This window comes from Protopterus annectens, chromosome 2.part1 (assembly GCF_019279795.1).
Source record: "Protopterus annectens isolate FY-2018-M chromosome 2.part1, PAN1.0, whole genome shotgun sequence".
Lineage (NCBI taxonomy): Eukaryota > Metazoa > Chordata > Ceratodontiformes > Protopteridae > Protopterus > Protopterus annectens.
The window spans coordinates 644,191,470-644,218,292 of record NC_056729.1 but is presented as its reverse complement, the minus strand read 5'-3'; the positions used below and the strand labels follow the sequence as shown (position 1 = coordinate 644,218,292).

General features: G+C 37.3%; 1 protein-coding gene across 1 annotated transcript; it reads left to right on the top strand.

Annotated features, from left to right (window-relative positions):
- Positions 1-4,840: 4,840 nt before the first annotated feature.
- On the top strand, positions 4,841-5,872 carry LOC122794892. Its single transcript, XM_044063490.1, has one exon. It carries the CDS (start codon positions 4,841-4,843, stop codon positions 5,870-5,872), a length of 1,032 nt encoding a protein of 343 aa, XP_043919425.1.
- The last annotated feature ends 20,951 nt before the right edge of the window (positions 5,873-26,823 follow it).

The following is a 26,823-nucleotide window of genomic DNA, read 5'->3' as shown; positions in this document are numbered from 1 at the left end:
TTACCTCATCAAGCAGATGAATGCTGTGAGAGTTGATTATTTATGCGAATACAGGGGGCATGCAGTCTGGTTAAAGTTATTCATCAATTTACCAGGACGTGCAATTTGTGCAAACCTCCCATGAACAGGTTTTGGTTGGGGAAGAAAGTTACAGTTCACAAGATTCCGCAGGTCTGATAATTGCTTACCTGGCTCTAATGAAAACACCAGCAAATAATCCCAGTTCTGATGAAACCGTAATATGTGAACAGTACCTAATCAACCCTGGCATTCAGAAACAAACAACACGTCGTGGTAGGCAAAATTGTTGCATGGCAGTCATTGAAATGCATGGTGGGTGGTGATTCAGAGGCATAGCTCTCAACCTCTTAGCACAAAAAATCTGAACAAAGGCAAAATAATGTGGAGACAAAGCCCCTCCCCAAATAGGGACAAATGCTAAATATTGCTCTTATAAACTTAGAAAGTTGCTAGAATAAAAGGTATTGTATTAACATGTATTTCCCAAAGGATATGAAGTCTGAAACTGAATTGCCTGTCATTATTTACTGAATTCAATCCTCAATGATTTGCCACTAAAATCCAGAAAACCACAAATTTTATGAGGAACAGACCAAAAGTATGAGGCAAAAATCTGGACAGTTGAAAAGTATGAAGATACCACAACCAGCATAGTATGAAAATGTACATATAGTGACATGAAATGAGCAACATTATTAAAAAGAGGGTCATGGCAAACAAAGATAAACCATATAGCGGCTTGATTCAGAAATATAAACATTTTGCATGGCTAGATACAGTCACTGGAATTGCTGTCTGCAGTAAAGTCCCAGCATTCTGAGATATAGAATGTTTTTATTTTGCAGTTTTGTGGATTTTAGCATGATCATTACACTAATGAGCCTATCTGGAGTGAATCTCTTTGACTCATACTTTTATTAAATGTTACAAGGTTCATTTCACATAGTGTACTTACATGAGTACCTGCAAAGTACAATGCACTTGTGTGGGTGTGTCAGTGACCCCAGAAGTGTAAATATGGCCTGTAGAGGCATATAGATATAGAATTAAACATATTAACTCTGCTGTTGTGACACTTACATGCTAAAGTTTGCACGCCAATTCCATACTACCACACATATCCACACTATACTGCAGTGACACAACAATATGTCACACAAGCCAAGGACTTGCTGCTGCACAGTATGTGTATGCAGCAGCAATGTGCATGGGTATGAGACAGCTACTACATTCCTCTGGACTGTGATCTGACAAATGGCAATGGCTTCAGAAGGCACTGAGGGTGGCAGGACCTCCAGGTGGTGCCCTAAGGAGTCAAAACTATTTCTGTACTTTTATGTACAAAGACCACCAGGAACACCTGCTGGGGGATTCCTGTGAGGGATTATAAAGTGGATACCTGGTACAGCCTTGCCAGGACAGTGATTGCTACTGCTGGAGTCAATCACACTGATGAGCAGAACTAGATCTACTACAGGGACCTCAAGAGGTACTACCTCAGTCTTCTACACCAATGGGAAGAAGAGGTCAAAAAGAGGGCTCATGAGATGTATAATAATTATGCATACCAGGTCATTTTTACAGTACTTTGCACAGAGGTGCAGGGGCCCTGGCAAGACATATAATTTGTGATGCTTCTTTTTGATACTGTTTTTCTCTGGCTCCTCTTTTAAGGATGCGTGGAGCATCTCCTCAGCAGCAAGGCTAAGTAAGATTGCTGTCACACTGTAAGCAGCTATTGGATATCATAACAGTAGTATATTCGATAATGTTATAATTGTGTGGAGATAACTGTAACACGCATATGCACCAGTACATACTGCTGGACATATCCCCTCTGTTTCTGCTGACATGATACTCAGCATGTATACAGGACATGTTAGTGATGCTACACATTCATGGTTGCAAATATGTGTCTGGCATGGTATGTCATTATAGCATGCCCACTACAACACAGTGTCAGACATCCAAGCTGTTGGCCCACTGCCACCCTGTGGGCATTGCCGTAGTCAGGCAGTTCTACAGCAAGCAAACTACACACCTGCCCATTATGCCATGTATCACTCAAATACATGTAAATATGTGAGCCAGTTATAACTGGCATACCCATGGCATTTTGACATTATGACTACTCTTCTGTACTACATATCAGCATAAAATATGTTAACTACCCACCATATGAGGACAGTTGTCTATGTTAAAAACACTGTCCTGCCTGTGGTGCAACCCATTGGCACTATGAACATCTTGGCCTCCACAGTTTGTTTCACTGTCGATATACACACCACCTATCTTTGTCTCTGTTCAGCACGTACCCATATGGAAGCATACACACCTTCAATGACCTTTGAGGCACACCAGCATATTATGGACAGTAATGTTTCACAAAACCCCCTAAAGCCAGTGTTAATTTGTAACTGCAACCTTGCACGCACATTTCCCATTAGGGGCATATCACATCCTATGCCACGTATCATGTCTACTGGTGTCAGTGCATTCCATAGCAGATGTACCTGTATGCCTGATAGTCTCTCTTTCTTGCTATTTGTAATCTATTTCATTTGACCGACAACAAGAATACCTAAAAAAAAACATAAGATAGAAATAGGAAAACATGTTCATTTTTCGATACACAAACCCTACCAAACCATTCAAACTAAATTTGTTTGAATACTTGCAGTGTTACAGAAAGGCTTTTCCAAGCTACAGTATATAGTTAGGGTCAGGGTCAAGTTTAAGGTGCCACCCTGCTCCTTCTCAGTAATGCATAATAACCCTAACTCTACCCCTGCTTCTTACCCTAACCATACACCTTCATTTAGAAAAATGCTTTCTGTAACACTACTACTACTACTACTACTACTACTACTACAACACAAGACAACTCAGACACTAGCCATGCAAACATATGCACACACTCAAAACCCAAAATCTGTTCCCTAACCAAACACTCACTCTAACCACAACCCACAAACAATTGCACATACACTAAACATAACCCTTCCTCTAACTTTAATAAACGCACACAGTCACTCGTGCAGTAAACGTACCCCCTTACTTTAACCCTAACCAAGCACATTCAAACAAACAATCCCACCTAAGTGACTTACATTTACCTTTGTCAACTAAAGACAAATTCGACTAAAATGAGGATCATTCATTCTAGTCGCACAAATTACTATATGTATATATACATATGTGTGTGTGTGTGTGTGTGTGTGTGTGTATATATATATATATATATATATATATATATATATATATATAAAAATAAAAATGTAAATGTTCGTTTGTTCAAAATCTTAAATCTCCGAAAGTTCTTCACTGATTGCTTTGAAATTTTCACACAATGTTGCATTCGAATACGCGCGTGTTTTTATATACCTACTATTATATAGATGTCACACATTGCATTCGAATATGCACGTGTTTTTATATACCTACTATGGATTCTATATATTTGTATAAAAATATGCAATTTTATATGTTTTTGTTATAACTTTCTTTCTTCTTTTTCAGTGCAATCGATCTGCTTTAGTTCATCCAAATAATGCCTCACAGAAGATAAAACTTAGGTCGTCTTACTCGTGGAGCGGAAGCAGTGCGACAAGTAATTGCAGATCAAACTGAGGAAGAACAGGCATTAGCAAACGAGCGAAACAGACAAAGAATGGCCCAAATACGTGCCGAGGAAGCAGCAGAGCAACGTGCAGCCAGACTTGAGGATGCACGGTTGCAAGCACGGCGATCACGTTCTGCAGCTTCAAATCTGCTTTGTTCTCAACAGAATGAACATGACAGGCTGAGAGTGGCTGAAAGACGTCAACGAGAAACAGCAGATGAGAGTCAAACATGACTCCGTGCTCAGCAATCATGCGATTACAATCGCCTTGCATTCTGGTACAACCCAGCTGATGATTATAGTTTGAGCCAGCATGTTTTCATCTGCACTATGACTGAAGTGTGTCCTTATTGCAAGGCTCTGAAATTTAATGGAGAAACGAAAGGAATGTGTTGCGCTGCCGGAAAAATTAAACTGCCTCAACTTGGAGAACCGCCAGAGCCATTAAAAACTTTGCTTGCCGGATATGCCGCCGAATCAAAGCATTTCCTATCTAACATCAGGAAATACAACTCATGCTTCCAAATGACGTCATTCGGCGCAGAAATCGTAACAGCTCAATTCATGCCAACTTTCAAAGTGAAAGGACAAATTTATCATAAAGCCAGCTCCCTGCTTCCGTTCTCAGATGGTCAACATAAATTCTTACAAATGTATTTCATCGGTGATGGCAATGGTGAATTGAATGCACGCTGCGAAATTTCTACCAGCATACAAAGGTCCATCATTTCCCAACTGCAAGAGCTTCTTCACGAAAAAAACAATTTAATGCGTTTGTTCAAAACAGCAATTGACATGATGCCATCTGATACACACAAGATTGTTATTCATGCTGACAAAACGCCTGCTGGAGAACATGTGCGAAGATTCAATGCTCTAACTATAGACGAAGTGGCAATTGTTATAGTCAGAGATCAATTCCAACCTAGAGATATTGTTCTTCATCAGAGAAACGATCAATTGACAACAGTTGCAGAAACTCATCGATGCTACGATGCCCTGCAATATCCAATCATTTTCTGGGATGGTGCCGATGGATATCACTTCAACGTTAAGATGATAAATCCAGTCAGTGGTGAAGAAACAAATATGAAATGCAGTGCAATGAACTATTATTCATACCGATTAATGATTTGAGAGAATGAAGACAATCACATTTTGAAATGCCGTCAATTGTTTCACCAATACATCGTAGATATGTATGCAAAAATCGAAACAGAACATTTGATATTCATCCGTTTGAATCAGGCCAAGCTTCGCTTTGAAGAATACGTTCATTTGCGAGATGCAGTTGTAAATGATGGTAATACAACTAACGTTGGAAGACTAACGATTTTGCCATCTTCATATACAGGCAGTCGACGTCATATGCATGAGTACGCTCAAGATGCAATTGCGTATGTTTGTCACTATGGGCGTCCAGAACTATTCATTACATTCACATGCAGTCCAGCATGGAACGATATACAACAGCTCTTACTTCCTGGGCAATCAACGGTGGATAGGCATGACATCGCAGCATGTGTTTTCAGACAGAAGCTGAAATCTCTGATGGATTTCATGGTAAAACATGAAGTGTTTGGCTCTGTGCACTGCTGGATGTACTCAGTGGAATGGCAAAAGAGAGGATTGCCACACGCACATATACTAATCTGGCTCTATAACAAAATCACTTCAAACAAAATTGACGATGTAATATGCGCTGAAATACCCGATGCCGACGTCGATAAGGATTTGCATGAAGTTGTGATGAAAAATATGATACATTGTCCTTGCGGTACACTGAATCCAAATTCACCATGCATGATAGACGGAAAATGCTCTAAGCGATATCCTCGAGCATTAGTATCCAACACAGTTACAGGAAACAATGGATATCCTTTATACAGAAGAAGATCAGCAGAAGATGGCAGTAAATTAGCAACCATACAAATGCGAAATGGTAACATCGAAGTAGATAACCGGTGGGTTGTTCCATATTTGCCTTTGCTATCAAAAACATACAAAGCGCACATAAACGTGGAATACTGTAACTCCGTTAAATCGATCAAATACATTTGTAAGTATGTGAATAAAGGCAGTGACATGGCAGTTTTTGGCGTGCAACCAGAAAGAAGTGATAGGAATGCGGTCATACATATCGATGAAATCGCACAGTATCAGGCTGGAAGATACATAAGCAGCAATGAAGCTGTATGGCGAATTCTTTCATTTTCCATACATGAATGAAGTCTAGCTGTTGTTCACTTAGCAGTACATCTAGAAAAAGGACAACACATTTATTTCACAGCTGCAAATGTGCAACAAATAGCCCTGAATCCACCGGCTACAACGTTAACTGCTTTCTTCACGTTATGTCAAAATGATGTGTTTGCGAAAACACTGCTATATTCGGAAGTGCCTACGTATTACACATGGAATGCGAGTAGAAAATCATTTGAATGACGCAAACGAGGAGAGTGAGTCGACGGACAACCTGGCATATTCAAAGAAACTACGATAGGCAGACTGTACACTGTGCATCCCAATCAAGATGAATGCTTCTTTCTTCTCATGCTGTTGGTAAATGTGCCCGGTCCAACGTCTTTCCAGCAATTGAGAATTGTCAACGGCGTTACACATGCCACTTTCCGCAATGCATGTCAAGCTCTGAATTTATTGGAGAACGACCGACACTGGGATGTATGCATTAATGACGCGTGCAATACGTCACATCCAAATCAAATTCGTGCATTATTTGCAATCATTTTGCCTGTCTGCTCTCCTTCATCTCCAACAGAGTTATGGGAGAAATATAAATCGCACATGGCTGAAGATATTTTCCATCGAATACGCAAGGAAAATTCAAATATGAACATGGATTTCACAGCAGAAATCTACAACGAAGCGTTGATAATGATTGAAGATTTGTGCTTACAAATCGCGAACAAAGTTCTCAATCAATTGGGAATGCCATCACTGAATCGATCTGCTGCTGCTTCATTCGATGTAGAATTGTGTCGTGAACAAAATTACAACACGGGTGATCTTTTGTCGTATGTGCAATCAAATATTCCTAAGCTAACGCTTGAGCAAAAAGGCATTTACGATCAAATAATGCAAACTGTCAATAACGGGGTTGGAGAAATCTTCTTCTTAGATGCGCCAGGAGGAACTGGTAAACTGTTCCTAATTACATTGATTCTGGCAGCAATTTGATCCCGAAATGGCATAGCCTTAGCTCTTGCATCATCCAGAATAGCTGCGACATTGCTACCAGGTGGAAGAACTGCTCATTCCACTTTGAAATTGCCATTGAACATGCAATTCATTGAAACTCCCACGTGCAACATTTCCAAAGCATCCGGCATGGGAAAAGTATTGCAGAAATGCAAACTTATTGTTTGGGATGAATGCACAATGGCGCACAAAAAATCGCTCGAGGCTCTTGATCGATCATTGCAAGATTTGCGTGGAAACATTAGACCATTTGGGAACACATTAATATTGCTTGCAGGAGATTTCAGGCAAACATTACCTGTACTTCCTCGATCGACACCAGCGGACGAAATAAATGCTTGCCTGAAATACTCTACTTTGTGGTGACACATAAAGACATCAAAATTAACTACAAATATGCATGTCCAGCTGCAAAACGATCAATCAGCTGAGATATTCTCACATCAATTGCTGGAAATTGGGAACGGAAAGGTGCCGGTTGATCTGATCTCAGGACGAATTTCATTGCCTCATAACTTCTGCAATTTAGTGACGTCAAAAGAAGAATCGGTTGAAAAAGTATTTCCCAATATTCCAACAAATTATAAGAATCACGATTGGCTGACTGAACGAGCTATTCTTGCAGCCAAGAACAAAGACGTCTATGAACTTAACAATATTATTCAGTCTAACATTCAAAGCGAGGCAGTCACAAACAAGTCCGTCGACACTGTTGTGGAAGCAGATGAAGAGGTTAATTATCCAACAGAATTTTTGAATTCACTCGATCTGCCAGGAATGTCACCGCACGTACTGCAATTGAAAATTGGCGTGCTAATTATCATGTTGCGAAATATCAACCAGCCAAAGCTTTGCAACGGCACGCGGCTTGCAGTAAAAAAAATTAATGAGCAACATCATAGAAGCAACAATCTTGACAGGACCTTTCAAAGGTGAAGATGTCCTCATTCCTCGCATTCCTATGATTCCAACTGATATGCCATTTCAATTTAAGAGATTGCAATTCCCAATTCGATTGGCGTTTGCAATCACCATCAACAAAGCTCAGGGCCAATCTTTAGAATTGTGCGGTTTAGATCTACACATGGATTGCTTCTCACATGGACAATTATATGTTGTGTGTTCTAGAGTCGGAAAACCAGACAATCTCTATATCTGCACAGACAACGGAACAACAAAAAATATTGTATACCCACAAGCATTGTGAAATTAAACATATTAGAAACATGCACTTTGTCTTTTCTTTCTTTTCCATTTAACCAGACTGAGCCACAGTAACGCGTGGCCGGGTACAGCTAGTATATGTATATATATATATATATATATATATATATATATATATGTTTTTTGTGCTGAAGGGAATGATGATGCATTTCTTTGCATTCAGTTTGAGACTGTGACTAATACACCAGTCGTTGGTCTGTGCAAGACCATCCTGGAGTATACTGACATCATTTGTAGATTCAATGATTGCACCTAGTTTGCAGTTGTCTGCAAACCTGGTCAGCCACAGCTCTTTAGTTTTGACCTGAACTTCTGAGAAGTATATAGCAAACTGTAGGGGTCCCACGCTGATCCCTATGGCACCCCACTGGTAACAGGTCTGCTGGTTGATTTGGAGTCTCCCAATTTGATAGTGTGTGTGTCCGGTTTGTGAGCCAGTTGGCAACCCATCTTACAACAAAGAGGTTCAGGTTTACATTCAGTTTGCTAAGTTTATCGGTAATGCCTGAATGTGGGATTGTGTCGAACGCCTTTGCCAAGTCTAGGTATGCTGTGTGCACAGATTTGTTCTCATCAATGGCCTTGAGGCAGTGTATCAATTGCCTCATGTACACAGACAACCTTCTACTAATAACACAGTCTAGTACAGAGTGAGAGAGATGTATTTACACCAAGAATATAGAATCCATTCTCTCTCTCACTCAAAACAGTAACATGGAGAAGGTTGTTAACTCACCCACCACTACATATTCACATAGTACCACACTCATACACGTAACACTACTCATACACATACCACTACTCATGCACATCAAACATGTAAATGCACTTACATGGAAGTTCTATCAAAAAACTTACTGAAACACCAGAGACCTCCAAATCACAAGTATGCTACATCTAACACAGTCTCCACAGCACCCATAACACATAGCAACACCAGTGTCTCGTCCACTAAACCCGTAAGGCGTAACATTCAAAAACCAAGTTTTCTTGTCGTTGGAGACTCATTGGTCCTTTTGAATTTTGTTAAGAGTTTTTTCAGGTTTTAGCTTCTGGCATTTAGGCCCTGCATCTGAGCAGGTTTCTGTTTGTTTGCACTGAGCTAAACTGAGGTGGGCTACCAGCGACAACTCTGAGCTGAGATACCAGTTGACTAGTTCCTAAAACTAAATAACTGTAAAAGCCTTTGTATCATAGTCCTATACATCCCCCCAGGCATTAATATTCCTATACTAGAAGATATTCTTGCCTGCACAACTAATAATATTAAAAATGAAACTATCATCTTAGGAGATGTTAACATTAACTGGCTTGATATCTCTAATCAGCACTCTTCCACCAACATTAACCTATACAACTCTACCCAGCTAATTACCAATATAATTAGACCCAGCAATAAAAACAAAAGAGGCTCAGTCCTGGATTGGATCCTGGTTTTTAGGCCTAACAAAATCTCCTCCTCTGGCACACTACCAAATAGTATTAGTGACCACTTACCAGCCTTTATAGTACGTACAACTACCTTAGTACTAAGTAAACACCAATTTAAGCAAACCAGAGATTTATCTCACCTCTGCCCTATCACTTTTAATGAAATCTTACAAAGTATCATCTGGGCAGCATTAAAATCTCTTCTTCTCAATGATGCTGTTGCATTCTTCATTTCAACATTTCTTAGGATCTTAAATAGTTTAGCTCCACTCCATCTAAAAAGAGTAAAGACTAATCATGCCTGATGGCTTACCAAACCCACAAAGCAAATCATGACGGCAAGGGACAAGCTTGGAAAGCTTGGCAAAAAAATAAAAATCCTTCTGACCTCATTCAGTACAAACAGCTATGCAATCAGGTAAAATGGCCAGTCATTAAAAATAAAAAAGCACACTTTCAAAGTCTTCAAGACCAACATAAACAAAACCCAAAGAAATTTTGGGGTGCAATCAATTCTCTGCTTCATCCAGGCTCAAATAACAATCCTTGCCGTAATCCGGATAAAACACCCACTGAGATAGCCTCACTCTTTAACTCATATTTTATTGACGTCATAGCTAAGCTCACCACCACCTTCCCACAAACAAACCCAACCCAGTATGTACTGGTGCATATGGGTGTTACAGTTATCTCCACACAATTATAACATTATCTAATATACTACTGTTATGATATCCAATAGCTGCTTATAGTGTGACGGCAATCTTACTTAGCCTTGCTGCTGAGGAGATGCTCCACACAAAGAGGTGCCAGAGAAAAACAGTATCAAAAAGAAGCATCACAAATTATATGTCTTGCCAGGGCCCCTGCACCTCTGTGCAAAGGACTACAAAAATGACCTGGTATGCATCATTTTTATACATCTCAGGAGCCCTCTTTTTGACCTCTTCTTCCCACTGGTGTAGAAGACTGAGGTAGTACCTCTTGAGGTCCCTGTAGTAGATCTAGTACTGCTCATCAGTGTGATTGACTCCTCAAGAGTATTCACACTCCTCGACTTCCTCTCTATCTAGTTTTTCCTTCTCACCTATACTAACCTCCAATATAGAAAACTCAAACCTTGTACTAAAGCACCAAACAACTTACCTGCAGAGCTCCCACAACTATCTGCAAGCTCCATTGCCTACCCCATCAGCATACTCCTTAATAGACCATTTCAGGAGTTCCTTGTACTACATATCTGGAAAAAAGCAAATGTTCTTCCACTTCATAAAGGCGGAAACAACTCTGACATCTCCACTTTCTGACCCATCACTAGTCTCTCTCCCATCTCCAAAATATTAGAAAAATGTGTTCACATTCAACTTCTTAATCATCTGGTTAAAAAGAAATTCTTTCTCCCACTCAGCACGGTTTCAGGCCAGGTCATAGTACTTGCATAGCTCTCATTTCCTTTATGGATACAATAAATAGGGCCCACGATGCTGGTTACATTGTCTCCTCACTCTTTCTTGACCTCTTGAAGACTTTTGATATGGTATCCCATCTCCTTCTTCTCACCAAACTCTCCAACTTAGGTATCTCATCCCCAACCCTAAACTGGTTCTCAAACTATCTCACCAATAGGTAACAATCCACCAAATGGCAACATTCCTTCTCACCTTTCCTTAACACAACTACAGGTATACCCCAAGAATCCATATTGAGCCCCCTCCTATTTATTATATTCATTAACAACTTCCATACCACTCTTACTCAAGGCTCAGTCATCCAATATGCAGATGATTCTACAAGCATCAGCACTGCAAAATCTACATCTGAGTTACAACTTCTTACCCAAAATGCCTTACCATCAACCGAAACTTGGATGTCACATAACCGTCTCACTCTGAACACCAATAAAACTAAACTCCTAATATTTACCCCCTAAAAAATACCCCCTTAACAAGAATGAATTCTCTGTCCACTCTCAAAACAACACTATCACATAAGTTGTTCCAAGTACTAAATTGCTAGATGTCATCATAGATGAAAACCTAACATTTGACCTCCATATTCACAGCAACATAGAAAACATATTGAAAATTGGGTATCCTCTATAGACACAACTATTTCCTTAACCTCACTGCAAAAAAGGCTCTAGCCTCATCATTTCTGCTACCATCTCTATTAAGTGGTGCCCCTATCCTTACCAATATCCAGTCCTCTCTGAAAACTAAACCTGACTCATGCTACAATAAGTTTGCTAAATTTGTAACAAATGCAAATTTTTCATCCCAGTACTGTTCATCGCTACATCATCTAAACTGGCTTGAACTTCCACATTATCGTACTTATCTACAATTAACTACTGCACATAAATTTATATATAAACCATCAATCTGCCCTTCTCTTTCTTCCTTATTGGCTATATGTCACCCAAACAGTCCTCTTAGATCTGAAAACGAACTGTTGCTCAAAGAAGAAAAAAGAAATGCCTCAGCTGGTCAGATACTGTACTCTTTTACTGTCTCAAAACTGTGGAATACCCTCCCACCTTCAATCAGAACCATCAGCAATCCTGCTCTCTTTATGAAGGCCCTCAGACAATACCTCTCCTCTCTCTGGCTATGCACGTGTGCTAATATAATACTCTCCAAAATCTAACTCCTTCGGCTATAACCCCATACCTTATTCCATCTCTGCATTTGTATAACTTTTCCATCTCTCACTTACCATATATATATATATATATATATATATATATATATATACACGCACACAAGCACCCACACACACACACACACACACATATATATATATGTATATAATATACACACACACTCGCACACACTTCTATGACCCCTGAAAACCATATAAGATTTTTTAATATTATTGAAAAACTCCCTATAAGCAGGCAGTCTGTCATCCTGTGAGACTTTAACTACCAGTGATAAACTGAGGTACCTATATCACCAATGTAGGATTTGCACAAAAATTCTTAGACTACATAAACTAGAACTCCATAGATCAAATTAAGGAAACCACTAGAGGATAGAATATTATTGACCATATCCTCACAAACCTAACATCTGCATGTTCTGTCCACTTGGTATTCTCTTCACTGATTAAGTCTGATCACAAAAGAATAACTTTCTCCATCAAAATCTCCAAACCTACAGATGCAAACATCACAAAATCCAAGGATTTCAAGTGTACAAATCTAAAATTCTATGATGAGGTCTTCAAATTTGAATATAGTAGTACTACCCAAAATGTCAATGCTGCAGAGTTATACTGACAAATTCTACTTGCAACTGGGTAAATTTATTAACATGGATGTCTCAACTAAATCCAAACAAAAGGGAAAGTTTAAAAGCAAACCATTGTGGTGGCCCCCTATCATTAACAAACTGTAAAATAAAAGAACAAAACTTCTTAACGTATATAGCAAAACAAATGACCCTGAAATTCAGAAAACACCATACAGTTAGCCGAAATAGATGGGGTAGTGTGTGAAACAGAGTCAGATGACCAGATGTGATGTCATTATGTAATTCGTCACTAAAATGATGCTTTAATACTAGGTGAGACTGAAGTCTCAGGGCAGTCTATTTTTGGAACCTGACCTGGGAGGACCCCTCACCTACTTCATCTTACCCAGGGAATAGTAATTCTTTAGATCAGTCAGGAAAATATAGTCAGATTAGTTAAGTACTGTGTTTCTGTATCTGTGTGAATCTATTCATTTGTGTTATTTTAATATTTCCCATGACTGAAACTCTTGTGTTTATTGTAAATAAATATTTAGTATTTTCATGTTCTTTTATTTATTATTGAATATATTTACATTTTTTCATTGTAGCTGGTGCTTTAGAGAATATTTTAACCTTTGAGAGTACTCATATCTATTTGGTGACTCTGTGGCCACTCCTGAAAGCCTTACCAAACTGGTCAAAACACTACCATTTGTACTAATATTAATTTCACTCAGTATAATTGGGTACCCTTGTAAGACCCTTAGAGTAGCTGGCTTTAGAGTGTCTGGTGGCAGTAACTATCATATAGTCTGGGCAGAAGGGGCATAGCTAGTAAATCTATGCCAGCCTTTCCCAGGTGTGTGTATGTATGTGAAATTCAAATCTCAAGGAGTGTGTGTGTCAGCTGCTTGCAGCAGGGACATGAAGCATGGGTTTCATAGAGAGAGAGTGATGGAGGACTTGGACTTGGACATTCAGCTGAGGACTCAGCTCTATAGCTGTGCCAGTTCAGAGTCTTGCTGGGGACCTGGAGGGAGACAGAGAGAGAAACCCAGACCCTGGACTGAGTGTGTTCCCTTTGTGCTGTTAAGGGAATTGTACTTAATGTAGAGAGCTGCATCTGGAAATATCAGGTGTATCCATGTTTGTTCCAAGTGAATGTCCCTCTCCAGTATCAGTGGTGAGGATTCAGGTTCCTTGATTACTGGCTCAGAGAGGGGACGTCACAACATGTCAAGAAAATATAAGTGAGTTATGATGGAAGGACCTGATCATAATTCCTTGTAGTACATAGAATATTAACTGATCCAATATATTATTAGTTATAAGTTTATACTTCAGTGGATTTTGCAGCTTTGAAAATAATAAAACATTTGTCACTGCCAGATAGATAGCACCCAGAAGCTAAGTGTGAATGGATTTCAATAATATTAGACACTTTTTTGTGTGTGACAGCTTTTAAAGATGTTATGTGGTAGATGCACTGGTCACTCATGCTATAGTGCATCACTGAAGCTTAAAGCACTGAGAGTTGCTTAACAAAGTTATCTTTTTCCATAATTCACAGTTATTATAGTATTACATAATGTAGTAATACTACTACTACTACTACTACTACTACTACTACTACTGCTACTACTACTACTACTGCTACTAAAAATAATAGTGTTGCTGCTTAAGATGTGTGTTTATGCCTGTTCTTATATTTCTGATGGAGCTACACCATGAAGCAGGTTTATAAAATTTATGGAGGGGCTGTCGTTGCGGTGGTCATCGCCAAAGGTCACATGTGATTAAAATTCAAGATCCCCTTCATTAAAGAAGAAAGGTTAGTACACTTACAGCAAAATCTACAGTATTTGTTGAGCAAGGTTATCTTAATTTTGAAAGCCTGCCTTGTCTGCTTGATGCCTTCCCTATCTCTTAAGAAGATTATTAATTTAATTCTGTATACTACCTGATCCCCCTTGTACATGTATCATGTCATTGATCAGGGTTACTTTTTTGCATTCTTCATCAGTTTAAAATTTCCCACAAGTCTGGTTTCAAATGCGCATTAAGAGCTTTGGTTAAATGACTTTCTCAGAATATAAAGCATGTCATTGGATGTGCTTGTAATCAGAATGTGCAGACGCATCTTTACATGCAAGTTGCTACCTTACCTATTAAACTCTTCTGGTTACCATTACAACACGGAGGATTATGATTAGGTCACCAGTTATAACAAGCTTGTTATGTACTGGAGAAATGGATTGCAGTAAATTCACAAACTTTCACTATAATAAGCTCATTATTGTGAGGTTTGTACATCAGAAAGTAATAACAAGGTTATCTTTTCCACAATTCCAGAACACAATCAGCATGGTTCGTATATTACATGCTAGTTATGGATCAGCTACATCACCAACAGTTATGTAGTAAAACAAAGCACATAAAAACCCTAATCCAGCATACTTGTAAATTATTTGTTTCCTTAAATCATTCAGCATTCCTTTAGAATTAAAAAAGGGTAAGCTATTCACTTCTGCATTTTGGTACACATATGCATACTCATATATGTAGTATTATGGCTGTTTTAGTGTTGCTTGTTCTATTATATGGTGGACTTTGCTCAAGAATACTGCAACAGTTGTTAAACTACTAGGCCATTTTTATATTGACTGGTACAAAGAATATCTGCCCTTTAACTTATTTACTGTATACTTTCTGAAACTACTATACTGTAGCTGTTACTCAGAAGGTCTGATGTATGATATCTTGATGTTGAAATTGTTTTGCAAATTATGATAGACTGTAGAGTACTTTATACTTTATTAATAATGTCAGCTGGTTATATAAAATGTAAGAATATAAACTGGTTAGCATTTATTAACCCAGACCTGCAAAGTGCTTCTACAACAGCAAGGTTCTTTTGATCTGTAGCTGTAATGCTTATATTGTATTTAGTCTGCATTTTCCAATAAAGCTTCTGTTAAGGGTAGTGTTTAGTGGTGGGATTAACTCTTTTTTATTTCTGTAGCATTGGATTTTGCCTGCTGCTAAGGGTCTATTCATTACTTGCTGTTTTGGTGTGCTTTTTCACCTGGTCCCCATGTGCTTGCTGATCCTGTCTGTCCCTACCACCTTTAATCTCATCCATTCATTTCACATTACTAGACAAGAACCAGTCATCATAAAAACCATCATCAAGGCAGAAGATTTTTCATTGTATTCCCCTATATGCACTATGGCTAATGTACACATGGGGCCTGTCATGCCTTCCTGTATACATGGATGCCTCTACACACATACAGTAAATGTTACTGCACAAATGCAACTGGGCAAAGCAAAGCAAGTCCTGAGACCATGAACTGCAGGCTGTACATTTCTTCTAATACTGGCACTGCAGAGAAAAGGATGGTTTCCATTATGGTGTTTGAGGAAAATTTGCTTGGGTTGTGTTAGCTAGAAAATAGATACTCTATTTTCCTTTTTGAGTTTACTTGGTGTATAATAACACCAGTAATAGTGTTGAGAGACAGCAACGAAGAAGTAAAGTCCAACACTAAAAATGTCTAAGGAATGCAGCCGCACACAGCTATAATACAGCCTGCGATTTATTACAAAGAAACGGGCAAAGTACAAACAACTATAACAAAATAACGGATTTAGCGCTTTCTTCCACCTGAAGTGTGGATTTCATCAGAATCAACAACACAAATCTCTTGAACTAATTTATCAGTTTTATGGCGCCAAAAATTCAGACTCATTGGAAGAAAGCGCTAAATCCGTTATTTTGTTATAGTTGTTTGTACTTTGCCTGTTTCTTTGTAATAAATCGCAGGCTGTATTATAGCTGTGTGCGGCTGCATTCCTTAGACATTTTTAGTGTTGGACTTTACTTGGTGTATGTTGTACTGATGTTTGTACAATCAAAACTCACATATGCTTCTTACCCTAATACTGTAGCTTTCAAAGAAAGAAGGACATATTTTATTATTTTTTATACTGCTTGCTCTTGGTCCAAGTTGCAGACATGCCACTATGAAGACAATAAAGTGCAAGGGGATGGCATTCCTAACACGAGGGCAAAAGCCCCCTGCACAAGTCTTTGTTTTAGTTTGTAGATGGTCCTTTAAAACAACAAAATTTGTACAAAGCTTTATTCATGTTTGAGTACTCGGGTATGATCATTAGTGTACTAGAGGTAATAGTTTTGTCGAATGCATTTCAGGACATTAGATATCAAGGAAACATTGAAGAAGCAGATAAGACTGTCTCCCTCCCCAATGTGGGTGAGAGAGATAGCACTGGCTTCTCTAACATCCTGATCACTTGCTGGTTCTGGGTTATTTGAGTCAGCATAAGGGCTTTATTCCTTTGCACCAAGGAGCTGTTTTCTAACCCCTGCCTCTTTAATCATCCTAGTATAGGACTGCATGAAACAGCTCTGTCCCACAGCTAGAGCAGTATTCTCGTTACTAAATTATAACACTGTCTGTATGAACACTGATCCGACCAATCACGGATACAAAGTCTAAAAAACAAAGTTATTCAAACAAAGGTTAAGGACTTTATTCCCTACATGGGACTTCAGAACCCTGAATCCATTAAACCATTAAAAACAGTCACTTTATATCTGTATATTAACTAATCAATTAATTAGACTCTTAAAGTGACAAAACACCCTTAAGGGTAATAAAGATCAACTAAGATAAATTGATCCATAAATGTTTGTAAAAGACTTCAACTGAATACTTTGTCAGATAAATAACTATATTAAATATGATCAGCAATTTAAAAAAAATAGATATAATAAATGAATTCCACCTGATCCTAGAGGGGGGTCACTGGGAGAACACTTTAGAATATCAGGAATGACTATGCCAAATTTGTTTAGATGCTGGATCCCATCCTGGACTGAATGAGCATATTTCGATATCCCTGGTCTTAAGCAGGCATGCTGCTAAGTTATAACTCACTTATTTATCATATCTATTTTGAATAAACTTTGTTTTTTAGACTTAGTGTATATGGTTGATTGGATCAGTGTTCATGCAGACAGTGTTATTATTCAGTTGTTGCAAGTTCATCTGTACTGTGAGGTCTGATTTTTTAGTGTTTCATTTTCCATTGCTACACATACTGTCTCCCTCAACTGGATATATATTTTTTTCTAGATGTTACCTGTTTCTTACCAAAACCTTTTGTTTAAACAATTATCCTTAGTCTGAACTTTACTCAACTGGACATCTTACATCATCTTCTCAAATAACTATATTGGCTTAGAAATCTAATATCATATATGTGCATTGGAGTGCAGACTTTCAGTTATTGCTGAGTCCTATTTTCTGCCATTTGCAGTCATCTTTTGTTCCTGTTGATGTCACTTTAGCCACTTCCCCTCCTTCCAAACTATTAAGAAATCATTATGTTCTAAACATCCACTGCTACTCACCCTTCTATCTCCCTACCCTAGAGACTGTGAGTTGGTGTTATGGTGTAACTATGCCTACTTATATCTGGTTTCCTTTCTACCCTTATGCCTGTTCTCCTCGGTGATCTTTCCTGCAGTCTCCAGTCTGATATGTTCTTGCAGCTTATTACTATGATTTCACTATTTTAATAGCCTTCTTAACTGACAATCTATCCATTTAATATCATCTTTCTGTGTCCATTTGTCCATTTACTTTATTTGACTGTCTCACTCTGAGCAATATGTGCCTCATCTCTCACTCCCCCCTTCCTTATGAGCCATTCACTCCTAGTTTATACACTGCCTTATATGACCCCACTGCTGCATCACTTCTTGTCACCTGCAGTCACACATAGAGAATTCTAGTGAATCACTACTGCTACTTTCCCATGCTAGTCACATACTTACTCGAGCTAGTATCGTGCCTATCTTTTACATTTTTACTTTCTTGACTCACACATATTTCTCTGATCTTGGAGGCTCACATTATATTCTGTACTCCCCTAGTAATGTTCATCCTCTTACGTCCTGCTATGTTGTTGGTCATAACTACTCTTGCCTTTTCCCTTGCCTCTTTGGTAACCAAAAAATGATATTTGGTGCTTTCTTTCTCTTTAGCCATTAACTCCTCATTACGCTTTTCTGCCCAATCTAATTTATATCTTCAGACTAGGACAATAGTCAGTAACACTTCCAGATAGAGGCTGAAATATTTTAGATTTTCTTTCTTACTTCTCTGAGTTGTTAGTTGATTGTTTAAATATATTACCTTTTGTAGGCAATTCAGATAATATTATTCTGCTTAAAGTTAGAACACTGAGACTAAGAAAATTAAGCTATCAGAATTAGTAACAATTTGTCAGGGCAAACTACACAAATATTGCAAATGAACTGCTTTCCTGGAAGTGGAAATTTTTGGTTGACATTACAGTAATGTTAATGAATGTTGGCAGCATAGGTTTGTTAAAATGAGCAGTTTAACTTTTAAGTCACATATCTATGATTAAATCCAAACTTAATCATAAGACAGCCAGGTGGTAGAATAATAGTTTTAGCATAATGTATATCAGGAAGTGGTTACTTATACTAACAAAAATCTCCATCTGATGAAATTCTGAATAGAGCTAAAGCTAGTAGTATTCAGATAAAGAAAGCTATTAATAATGCAAGAAGTACTTCTGATCATCATTTGGCTTTAAATACTGTGAACAGCAGTAAAGACTTCTATAGCTATGTTATTCTAAAGAAATCTTCTTAATTTATTAATAATGTGATTAATAGTAATAACTGTTGCCAATTTACCAAGACCAGCAGAATTGTTAGTAAATGTGTTCTTGTCCAATATGTTGTTGCAGAGTATTGTATCCCCAATAGTCAATATTCTTAAATAATTATTACTTTTCAAAGGATAAATCATGTTATGAACTTTGTAATGTAAAAAAAAAAATAAAATAAAAATAAAACAATAGCATTGGTTATGCTGCAAAGATCTAACAGACACTATGTTTTGTATGGATTAACATTGAAAAATTCCTTTGCCCCAGCTCCTTAAAAATAAATTTGTTTCACTTTATGAGGGGGATGAACAGAGCTAAAATCAGACAATGTTTCAGGGTTGAAAAAACTAAATGTATATTAGCATGGTTTTCCTCATACTCATACATACTTCTTAAATCTGACAGGATTCTATTATTATATTTAAAAAGCAATGGACAGAAGGTTGCTTTATTCTGATCCCTTTACAGGCTTGGCCAAAGAATTTGATTCATTTAACCAGATGATTGCTAGAATGTATGACCTGGGTATTCATCTCTGTATCACAAAATTGATTAGCAATTTGGTGACAGAAAGACAAATTTGAGGCAGAATCTTCTGCTTGGAATTTTTTTCTGAGTTAATACAGGGATCATTCCTTTATTATGTAGTGCATCATTTTCTGGTATCAAGAATAAGTACAGTTGGCTGTGCATGTTTGCAGATGACTATAAATTAGAAGAAATCAAAAAAATCAAAAGCAAAAAGAACATATTGGAATTCCAAACAAATGCTACATGAGTTTGGAAAACTGAAGTATGGTTAAAAAATCTAAAAATAAATTTAGCAAAACTGGTTTTGAAGCACTTCGATGAGTGTAAATTCCCCCAAGCATATTCTAATTGAGTAATGGTATTGTGAATGTTGTAAGTTCTTATAAAGCCTTGGGAACATTAATGGGTACCAGATTTAATTTTAACAGTTTGTATGTGATTAAGGAATCATTCAGCATTCTTCATATTTTGTTTAAGGCAGAAGCTTCTAGACATAGCTCTATTCTAGTTCAAATGTACTCTACCCTGGTATGGCTAATATTAGAGTATAATAATATATTTTTCTTATTTTTTTTTTATTATACTTATACTCGCTGAATAAATGTAGGATACATTTATTTACTCAAAGAATTAGAGAAGTTCAAAATAGAAATGATGAATTTGTATGTGGCTCACCAGCTAGTATACCCACCTTTGGTAATGGAAGATCAGAAGGCTGTGTGTTCTACTCCTAGTTCAAGTGATTAGACGCATTTTTAAATTGCCTATACTACAGTATAGTTTAGGGTGTGTAAATGGTCCAATGGCACCTATTAAAAGGAATACTTTTTTATTTGTATACATATATACAATTCATATTTTTACCTATTTACATATTTATAATATTTACATATTTTAACACCATTCAATACACTATTTCTATTTTAAGTATCCCCCCACTTTTTTCCCACAACCAAAACCGCATTTTTCCAGTGTTTTTGTCAATGTCCATTTTCCATTATATCTGATTTCATTAAGTCTTTCATTCCATATAGTCCATGTTACATAGAATATGATTCTGTCCATTTTCTTAGCTTCATTCTGTGATCTTGTCCCCAAAAAACATCTCTATCATGCCCATGTTTAACATTTCAAAATTTAGATAACTTTTAATCAAATCATGTTTACATACTTCTTTCCACAGTTTTTGAATTCTCTCACATTAAAAAAAAACATGTTCTGTAGTTTCCAATTCTTTACATTTATTACATATTCTATCCTGTTTTCTCTTGTATGGCATATTTGCCCCAACTGGCAATTTTCCTAAGGACAACCTCCACAAAAAATCATTGCATTTTTTATTTTTTTTTTTAAATTTCTGTATCTTGTCATTATTGCTTTCTTCTTGTCTATTTCTAACTCTTTCCATGGATCCTCCAAATAAAAGGATATCTTAATGTTAACATACCATTATTTTCTCTTCTTTTCTATCACATTCTTTTTTAATTTCCACAATACAATTTTACTGTAAAATTCTTTCATTTCTTCATTAATAACACTTCTTTTTTCATTTCCATTTCTTCCCCAAATTTTTCTATATTTACAATATATTATTGTTTCTGCCAAATCTTTATTATTTTTCATTATTCCTTTTAGTACTTTATACATACTTGAAGATGCTGTATGCACAATTGGATTTATCAGCCCCAGTCCCACTTGTTCATCTTTCATATACAAAATTTCCCTCTTAACCTGGTTCAGTCTTGATCTCAAATAAATAAAAAAAATTATCTGCAAGATTTCTTTTTTGTATTTCATTAACATCATATAAACATTTGCAATATAAGCTATTTTACCTATTATTATTATGGCATTTATTAAAAGTGCTTTCTTTTTGTATGAAAGCTTATATGTCTTCCAGAATGTAATCATGTTTTGATTCCTTTAATAACATTATCCCATTGTTCATGTCTGTATTCTGTCCTTCCAAATACTATTCCTAAAATATCTCTACTTTTTTCATTATATTGCATACCTCCTGTGTCTAAGTTCATAGGTGTGTATTAGGCTAATGGACCTGGAGCCTTTACAAACCTAGCCCATAGGATTACCCTGGCTTCGTGCCGCCCAACCTTAGTTCCTAGTGCCTCTGTTGAGTAGAACCACTGGAAGATTATATCACCCCAGATGAGACTCGAACCTGCAATCCCTGGCTTAGGAGACCAATGCCTTATCCATTAGGCCACTAATACCCATATCCCTTGTTTTTCTCTTTATTTATACTTAAATCAATTTTCTTCAACAGTGTACTCAATTTTTCATTATTTTTTTCTATCCAGACTTTATTCTTTGATATTACTGCAATATCATCAGCATAAATATACATTATTGGTAACTGTATCTTCTTCATCATTCTATATCCTCCCTTACTTGACATTTTATTCATTGCCATTACTACTGTGTTCCTGATTATAGCAAACATCATACTGCTTGCAGGACATACTTGTTTTATACCACACTCTATTTTCAAATTTTCCAGAATCCAACAATTTACATTCAATTTTACATAATTATTTTCATATACTGATTTAATTACTTGTAATATTTTTTCACTTATATTGTATGCCTGTAAAATTCCCCATTTATATTATCATATGCCTTACTAACATCACCTATCATAGTTTTGTTTCCACTTTTATTAATAATATTATCAATTAGTTCCCTTATTATCCACAGTAGGTCTTGACTCCCCTTTTTGTTTCTCCCAAACAAATTCTGATCATAAAATCTTTTTATTTTACACTGTAGTCTTTTAGTAACTATTCTTATGAAAATTTTATAGTCTGCACTATTCAGTGTAATTGGTCTCCAATTTTTTATTTCAACTTTATCTCCTTTTTTAATATAAATTTTATTACACCAGTGCAAATTTCTTTATACTTAATTCCTCTTTCTAGCCACTTATTCATTATTTCTATAAACACCATTTTTTGCCAGTCGTACATTTCTTTATACATACTATATTCAGTTCTGAACAAACCTGTTGCTGAATCAACGTTAATATCTTTCATGATTTCATTCAACTCATTTATATTTATTTTTCTCTCCAAATATTCGTTATCTTCCTTATTTAATTTTTCACCATTATAAATTTGTTCTATGTTAACTTGTTTTACTATATAAATCTAATATATATTCATTAATTATTTCATATATTTCTCCTTGTTTTAACTTGTTTCCCTTCTTTATTTCTAAATTCTGTTATCTTCCCTTCTTTTACTATTTTACATAAGTATGATGCGCGAATGTCAGAAGGAGTTGCATTGTGTTTTTGTAGACTTAGAGAAAGCGTATGACAGGGTGCCTAGAGAGGGGCTGTGGTATTGTATGAGGAAGTCAGGAGTGTCAGAAATGTATGTAAGAGTGGTGCAGGATATGTACGAGGGTAGTGTGACAGCAGTGAGGTCTGCGGTGGGAGTGACAGATGCGTTTAAGGTGGAGGTGGAGTTACATCAAGGATCAGCTCTGAGCCCTTTCTTATTTGCAGTGGTGAAGGACAGGTTGACAGACGAGATCAGACAGGAGTCCCCGTGGACTATGATGTTTGCAGATGACATTGTGATCTGTAGTGAGAGTAGGGAACAGGTGGAGGAGACCCTGGAGAGATGGAGATATGCTCTAGAGAGAAGAGGAATGAAGGTCAGCAGCACTAAGACAGAATATATGTGTGTGAATGAGATGGAGGATAGAGGAATGGTGAGGATGCAAGGACTAGAGGTGGCGAAGGTGGATGAGTTTAAATACTTGGGGTCAATAGTTCAGACTAATGGTGAGTGTGGAAGAGAGGTGAAGAAGAGAGTACAGGCAGGATGGAGTGGGTGGAGAAGAGTGTCAGGAGTGATTTGTGACAGACGAGTACCTGTAAGAGTGAAAGGGAAGGTCTACAAGAGGGTAGTGAGACCAGCTATGTTATATGGGTTGGAGACAGTGGCATTGACAAAAAGGCAGGAGTTTGAGCTGGATGTGGCAGATTTAAAGATGTTAAGATTTGCACTGGGTGTGATGAGGATGGACAGGATTAGGAATAAGTATATTAAAGGGTCAGCCCAGGTTGGAAGGTTTGGAGACAAAGCCAGAGAGGCACGATTATGTTGGTTTGTACATGTGCTGAGGAGGGATGCTGAGTATATTGGGAAAAAGATGCTAAGGATGAAGCTACCAGGTAACAGGAAAAGAGGAAGGCCTAAGATAAGGTTTATGGATGTGGTGAGAGCGGACATGCAGGTGGTTGGTGTGACAGAGCAAGATGCAGAGGACAGGAAGAAATGGAAACAGGTGATCTGCTGTGGCGACCCCTAACAGGAACAGCCGAAAGAAGATGATGATGATACTTCTTTTTTTCCTTGTAAGCAATATTTTTGCTTATACTGATGCAAACAGAGATGAAAACAAACTTTTACAAAAAGCCGCTAAAAGCCGTAACTCTTGGAGAACGCTATATTTATTTTAAACGCTCAATAAACACGTTTTTTGTCTAACCCAAATGGCTAGACATCATCAGAAAAAAAGCAAAACAGTGTCAGTTAAAATTCAAACATCTATATAAAAATTCTCTGCCAAATGCTTTAATGACGCTGATCATTCTTAAAGATATAGACTCTTAAAAAAAACTTTAAACCATGTTATATTAAAATGAATAAAAATGACCTTACTTTGTTACACATTTATGAATAGCCACAACCGTGCTTCAATCAATCGAAGCTAACATAGAAAAACAAAGTACAGTACAAAGTACAGTACAAAGTACATGCATCGTAATGAACTTGTACTGCCGTATTGTTCAAATATATATTACTTAACAGCATGTTACAAATGTATTAAAATGTATTAAAAATATGTGTATTAAACACAAACTGTTAAGAGAAAAAATTTTAAAACATACTGTTATTTGTCTTTTTCCCCTTCTTGCAAAGTGAACATGTTATTTGTTGGGATATGCCTATCAAAGATGGGCCTCATCTGTGAACAAAATGCAGCATTGCTTATGAACCTGAATGATATTTGTTTTCTGCATTTCAGAAAACAGAGATTTGGTTATAGCTTGGTGAAGCCTGGGATAAGGATGCACGGCCGAGTAAGAGTTAATTTACTGAAGCAGGCTGTGTGTCCTGGAAAATTTGAGCTACCATTGTTGAACTGAACATTCTGTACTTCTTGAACATTCTGTACTAACTGTTGGTTTGAGGTAATTTGTGGTAAACATGTTTACCCTATGTTTTTCATAGCCAACTGTCAACGGTCAGAAATGTAACAAAAAGTTGTTTTGCTTGCAGTATAAAAGTTGATGTCAGTAAACAAGTTGACCAGAGGAGATCATCTTGGCCAACATGTTGTGTAATCTGGTTAGCTGCTAATAAAGAACTTTTTCATCACCTGAGGCAGATGTGACTCATTTGAATTTTTCTTCTGACATTTTGGTCCTTCGGACCGGAAACCTCTATGAAAATACGGATCAGACCGACAGAGAGACCGAAAAACCTGTGCAGGTGAGGGTTTCTCATCTTAAGATTCCCTCGACCGAAAGCCCTCCGACTGATTTGTCGTTGAGAGGAGGCCAGCCACTCTCTGATCCCTATCTGAGGGACGGTTTCTGAACGAAAAGGGGAAACGGAGTCTCATCTGGTTCAGGTAGGATGAAAAATAAATTTTCTTTTAATTTAATTTAATCTTGTCAACAAGGTTTTATTTTTAGTTTAGGGTGGGTAGGATTACTTGTTAAGATTATTTTGTTAGGATCACCCATTAAGATAGCCCCATTTTATAATAAGCCCTGTAAAGTAACTTTGATACAGTCCTAAAATAAAAAATCTAGGGGAAACATGGGTTCGAGTTGCTGCAAGTGTAAGAGTAATGCCTGTTTAAATGTTGATGCTAAGTATATGAAAGGTTTAAACAAAAATAATGTTAAATTTTTGAAAAAGTGGAAGTTGAAATATGATTTTGATTGTACCCTGAATAAGAATGCCTGTGCAAAATTGGTTAGAGATTTGAAAAGAGATGCAGGAACTAGAACTAAAAAGCAAAGACAATTGGGATTTCCCCAAGCACAAAAATGGTTAGAAGAAGCAAATAAATGAGCTATAAAAGAAAAACAGTGCCAGGAAAAAGAAAAAAATAAATCAAAAGGGATCACTGGTGCCAAGTGGGAAAGTAGCTTTATTTTTAGATAAGGAGGATGAGCATACAGTTTGTGCGGTACAAAGGCAGGCAACTGCCCCACCGTATGGGGAAATTGCTGCTGCTGTACCGGTGGAACCTTCTCAATATCAGTCCGAAGATGTGGGATCTGTACAGCAGGGTGGGTTACTGGCTGCTCAAGGAAATGTTGTGACCCCTCCAATTTACCCGCAAATTCCCGTAGTGCCCAAGGTTGCTTTGCAACAGGTAGACCAACCTATGCAGTTAAGGTCAGGACCAGCAGGGCAAGGACGTTGGGCCATTAAACTTTCTGACTACTCAGAAGCTCTTCCCTTAATACAAGTTGCAAACTCACAAGCAGGGGATGTTGGACAAGAGACAACTATTTCAGTTTATCGTCCCTGGGCTAGAGAGGATATAAAACGAGCTACAGATGGTATTCCTCATCCCAAGGTTAATTTTCAAAAGTTTTCTGAAGACATAGTTGGTATGCGTTTAAGTTATCATCTAAATGGTTCAGAAGTAGAACAAGTAGTGCGACAAATCCTGGGTCCAGATTGGCACTTAGTTTGTGGTACTTGGGCATGTAAGGCAGATGACGGCACTACATTAAAGCATAATTCTGGG

Bases quoted from the DNA above. Each gene is read 5' to 3' on its own strand.
- LOC122794892 (XM_044063490.1), top strand. From the start codon at position 4,841: ATGTATGCAAAAATCGAAACAGAACATTTGATATTCATCCGTTTGAAT.